At 44.1% G+C, this 5,542-nt stretch overlaps 1 protein-coding gene across 1 annotated transcript; it reads right to left on the bottom strand.

The window, feature by feature from the left end:
- Positions 1 to 1,583: 1,583 nt before the first annotated feature.
- Positions 1,584 to 3,598, bottom strand: LOC148015549 (putative carboxylesterase 17). The gene has a single exon (XM_087665302.1). The coding sequence runs from the start codon at positions 3,383 to 3,385 to the stop codon at positions 2,108 to 2,110; it is 1,278 nt and encodes a 425-aa protein (XP_087521428.1). The 5' UTR covers positions 3,386 to 3,598; the 3' UTR covers positions 1,584 to 2,107.
- Between the last annotated feature and the right edge of the window lie 1,944 nt (positions 3,599 to 5,542).

Genomic DNA, 5,542 nt, shown 5'->3' with positions numbered 1-5,542 from the left:
ACCCAGATCGGCAAATGCCCACTATACATGCTGCAATAATGCACACTTTAATCAATAAGGCATGGCTAGAACTCTATCTTTGAAAACTTTGAATTATAACAACCCCAACCATATACTATATAGTATTAATATAGGTTTATGTATTGCACATTTATAGAAATCTATTTTTAAAAATTTTATATTTGCCAAGCGATGCAACCATTCATACTTTTCTTGTAGTAACATAGTTTGCAACAATATTGAACAATAGTATGTAGTATTATCCTCAACACTATGCTCTTAACACACTTGCTATGGCCATAATCATGATAGCCTTGTATTGCTAATGACATAATATTTAGGTTGGTCACATTGTAGATTATCCCAATGAGTGCAATAGATTATAGTAGCCTCTCTTAAGGAGGGCTACATGTGCAACTTGCATGGTTATTGTGATTTCAAATTAATTAGCTAGGTGATAATAATGTTTAGAGATCCATTTAATTTGATTTAACCTAGTTGCAACACAAATATCCCAAGTGGCTACAATGACTTGGATGAGAGCTAATAAGCTTGGAGATAGATGTTTGAGGGAGGTCAGGGGCAACTTAGAGGCCAATGAAACTTGAAGATAGAGGTTTGGGAGGCCAAGGCAACTTGGAAGTCAAGTAATTCAAAATTGGATGCAAGATGGCAAGATGCACAAGAAACACAAATTGATTAAGGGCTCTACACTATCAAGCTTCTAAGCTAGCAAATTAAAACTTTCTTAGCTCTATTATTCATGGACTTCCATAACCACATCAACTTGGGAGAGGTAGTATGTCAACCAACTCTAAATTAAGTTAATCAATCTTCCAAAATTTGAACTCAAAGTTATTTTTTATGAGCATATGCAAGTGATTGAAGAAAAATCCACTCTTGTAAAGTCAAGCAAAAAGCAAAAAGTATTGTGCCAAAAGCTTTGGTGATAAAAGAGAACTCCAATAGATTGGTGAAGCTCTCATATTGTGTAACAAGTAAGGAGACATGCTTTTAAAATGGCCATTGAATGTTGAGAGCCATTTATATGAGTTTTATCAATAGAGGAGCTTGAGAATAGATGAGAAGTATGGGAGAGTTAGACTAGTGGTGGCAAGTGGTAGCAACATGAAAATGATGGTCAATAGGACCCATATCAACATGGTGTAATTGACGATAATGGATTGAGGAATGATGTGAGGTGTATTTTACTAGGTGAAAGACTAAGTAATAGAGAAAGGGATTGATGTTTGAAGGGAAAATGAGTGAGTAGAGCAATACTTTTAAGCAAGAGAAGAGGAGCTAAGACCTACACACAATTTCCTAGAAACAACTTATAACATAAAACCAAGTCTATGGTTGGTGCTTACACTTGAACAATGTTGGATGGGACAATACACACTTTAATCAATAAGGTATGGCCCAAACCCTATCTTTAAAAACCTTGGAGAGAATTATAAAACCTCCCAATGATATAATGTATAGTATTAATAAAGCTTTATGTATTGCACATTTATAGAAATCTATCTATTTTTTAAATTAAAATTTCCAAGTGATGCAACCATTCATACTTCTTTTCTTGTAGCCACATAGATTGCAACAATGTTAAGCAGTAAGTATTTGTATCACAAGTAGTTGTTGATTGTGAGTAAGAGGAGAGGAGAAAGCAACTCCACACACAATCAAGAAGAGCCAACTGTTAGCAAAAAAAGTAGATTTGTGAGCTAGTACTTTGACTTGGAGTAGATATGATTTAGGATGCACTCTAGTGGAAAGGGGAGAGCATAGGCCCCATCTTGAAAAAATTCAAGGAAATTTGTTTGGCTCTCCACTATATACATTATATAGCACGCATGTTGTTTTACATACTATAAAGCTATGTTTCATATGCAAGTCCATGAACTTGAGAAAGGAGACTTGAAGGGAAAGAATGCAAGACATTCCAATGAACGACCGCCATCTGTTTCGAACTCTAGCCAGTGCTCCATCAACTCCGAAAGTTCTAACATCAAAGTTCCACACAGACTCATACAATTTAACCCAAGCATGTCTTGGTTCTAACGCTGCAATCCATGGACTCCCACCTACAGCAAGTCTTGTAAAAAGATCAGAAGGAATGGAGGAATTCGATAAGCCGCGTCTCGAATTCCTGCACCTTGGGGGAAGGTCCCGGGGTGCACAGGTGGAAGCAATGCCCAACCTCCTGCGAGACGAAGAGCTGAGCATCCTTCCCGTCCTGTTTGAGGGCCTGGTAGTAATCCAATGCGCCTGGTCGGAGCATATCGATGCCGGCTACCATAACCAGTGCAGGAGGGAGGTCAATGTCAGAGAGCTTCGGGGTGGCGTCCGCATGCAAGGGGTTCTTCCAGGGATGGCTCCAAGGTGCGCCGGGGGGCATGCAGGCCTTGTGGTAGAACACCATCCGGGACAAGGACTGCAGGCATGGCGAGCTCGTGCAGGTGTCCTCGTCGGGGCGGGGGTCTCCTTGCAGGAAGCTCGGGTGGATGAAGACCAGGCCTCGGATACGCAGGGGCCGCACGTCCCATGCGGACGCTCTCGCTGCTGTGAAATGCACCATGGTTCCTCCGGAGCTCTCGCCGGCCAGGAAGCACCTCGAGAAGTCGGCATGGCGAGCGAGCCAGCGCAGGCCCAGGGCTTCCCCTGCAGCATTAAACTGGCCGCTTTCTGAATATCCCGAATATTCGGTCTCGGTCGCCATGATTAGGGTTTCCACATGAGGTGAATAGGAGCCGTCTTCTGCAGCTGCTTCGACTTGGAAACCTGGCGTTTGCGCAGCAGCTCGTGTTCCATTCATTTCGCCTTGCAGCTGCAGATACCCTTTCCCGTTTTGATGATGATGGTCATCAGCTTGGCGGCCATCGTCGCTGATCTCCGTGCCAATGCAGACATGTGCAGGCCGCCGCAGCTCCCCTTGGCGCTGCTGACGAGCACGGCTATGGAGCCACCTCACCGCAGCGAACGCGTCGTCGTAAGCGGCGGGCAGCGGGTGCTCGGGTGCGAGTCGGAAATGGAGAGAGATCCAGATGCAGCCGGAGCGGGCGGTCATCTTCTCGCAGAAGTCGTGGAAGAGGGGAGCCGAAGGGCTGCCGATGCAGAAACCGCCACCATGTAAGTGGAGCACGACAGGGACCAGCTCCTGCTGCTGCTGCTGCTTCTCCTTCTCGGTGAAGGTGGAGGTAGTGGGTAAAGGAGGCATGAAGATGCGCGCCCAGACGCCATTGAGGGCGTCAATGCGGACGTCTGCAGTGGCCACGGCGCCATCGCGGGAGCTGCACGGGACGGAGGCCGCCTTGAGGCGCTCGTAGGAGCCGTCGCTGTAGAGAGTAATGAACCCGGGAAGGCCGTCTATGACAGTCCTGCTCATCGTTGAGGCTATCCAATTCCCAGTAGGACGTATGCAATGGCCGGCAGTGGGCAGGTACCTTCTTATCAGCTTGCGGGACTGCTGTAGAAGAGTAAAGGTCGGCTTGCGGGGAGCCGGGATTGCACGGAGAAGGTCGCTTTACTCTTGAACAGGAAATGACATCCCATCATCCGATCGGGACGGGCCACGAAAAGGTACGTAAACTCTCCTTTCCGCTTACACCCGAAGGCTGCCATTCACCCTGTTTAAGTAGATGCGACAAGTCATGACAAGTTGGCACAAAAACTATGACGTTGTGAATCCACCCTGTTCAAGTCAAACTTTTTATAGTAGCTATAAAACTTTTCCTTTGCTCATTTACCATTAATCCTAAACTCATTCTAGATATCTCTTTACTTGCAAACAACATCAATGGCATTCATTCTTTAAGATAGGAATTTTCATCTTACTATTATATTATTTTAGCTATAGGCTCGAAAAAGCCCTGAACCTACCCCCTTTTCCAAATCTCCCTGTTTCAATCAAAACCCTCTCCCCTCCTCTCTTTCTCGCTTGCAATATCTCATTTTCTCTTCCCCTTCTCTTTTTTCATTAAAGTCTTCCCCTCCCCTCACCTCTCTTTTTTAAATTAAAACCCCTGCCCTTCTCTTTCACTTATAATCTCTATCTTTCTTTTCCCCATCCCCTTTTTAATTAAATTCTTCCTCCCTCCCCTCTCTCTCTCTCTCACATGTGTAAGGCCTAGGTTCTCTCTCTCTCTCTCTCTCTCTCTCTCTCTCTCTCTCCTTCCTTTAATTAAATCAAACTTCTTTTTAAATCAAAAGCTTCTCTCTCTCTCACAATTAGATTAAATTTTTTAATTTAAACTTTTCTTTACTTAAACAATTTAAAAGCTTTATTTAATTTAAATTTTTTCGAACATAGGTTTTCACACACTTTGAAAAGGATATAGAATGAGAGAGAGAGAGAGAGAGAGAGAGAGAGAGAAGAAGAAGAAGAAGAAGAAGAAGAAGAAGAATAATACACACCAATGTAGTGAGCTTACCTTCGAATCCGATTGAGTACCTCCTCCCACGAATCTGTTGATGGCTCCATAATTCAAGATGTGCCCTCAAGCAAGATCCATCTCCAAAGCTCTGAGCTTCGACCTCTGCAAGAAGGGGAAAACGATGAAGATGAAGATGAAGAGAGGAGAAGAAGAGCTTCTCCACAATTCCTCACTCCCTCACACAAACTCTCTCCCTGTCTCACACTCCCTCTTCCTCTCTCATGCACAAGAAGGAAGCAAGAGTAAGAAGCAAGAAGAGAGCAAGTTTGGCCACACACAAGAATGAGCTTCTTCATTCATTTCTTGACTTTTATACATGTCCTTATCCCTTCCTTGGGCGGCCATCCCTCTTTTTGGTCCAACCTTTTTCCCTTCCTCTACTCTTTTTTTTATCCTTCCTATTAGCATAGGCCTCAACCCACGCCTCTCATTCTTTACAATTTTCATGGGAGAGAGCCCGAGACTCTTTTACAAAATGAATTACAATGTGCTTAGCAATTTTCTTGCTAGCATATTATGGTATGCTTATTATTGTATACTTCCTTTTACACTCGAGGATTTTTCCTACACTTCATGTCTTCATATTTTTTCTAAGTGTGCCTTTCTCTCCATCCGTCTTCTATTTTTTATTTTCCAGCTTTTTCATCTTGGACTTTCGAGAGTGTAACATTACCCCCTCCTAGCTAGTGGGTGCCAGTCCCATGGCACCTGATGGTATGGGTTGATTTTGTAGAGGGTTGATATGGAATGGTGCTTGGGGTTGCTAAAGAGATGGGCCATGTTGGTGATATGATGGACTGTTGAGATGCGTTGGTGCTATGCCATGTCGACCTCTGTGTCATGTTACCATGTCGTGTTGGGTTCCTAGCCTGAAGGGGAAGCCATGACATGTTGTGCCATGTCCTGTTGAGGTGCCTTGTGGAGTTTTTGTGTCATGTTGAGATGGTCCGTGGCGCTATGTGTGTGGTGGGTCCAAGGGGGATCCATAACACTTGGTAGGCATGCTCTGTGAAGTGAGTTTGAGAGATTACCGATGGCGAAGATAGATGATTGGTCGATGAAGACCTTCATAGGTGTTGGTTTGTTGCACTGTTGTTCCTAAAAAGAAA

Source organism: Lygodium microphyllum, chromosome 24 (assembly GCF_053477565.2).
Source record: "Lygodium microphyllum isolate KBCC chromosome 24, Lygodium_microphyllum_v1.1.10, whole genome shotgun sequence".
NCBI classification, from domain to species: domain Eukaryota; kingdom Viridiplantae; phylum Streptophyta; class Polypodiopsida; order Schizaeales; family Lygodiaceae; genus Lygodium; species Lygodium microphyllum.
This window is presented reverse-complemented; position numbering and strand designations above follow the sequence as displayed.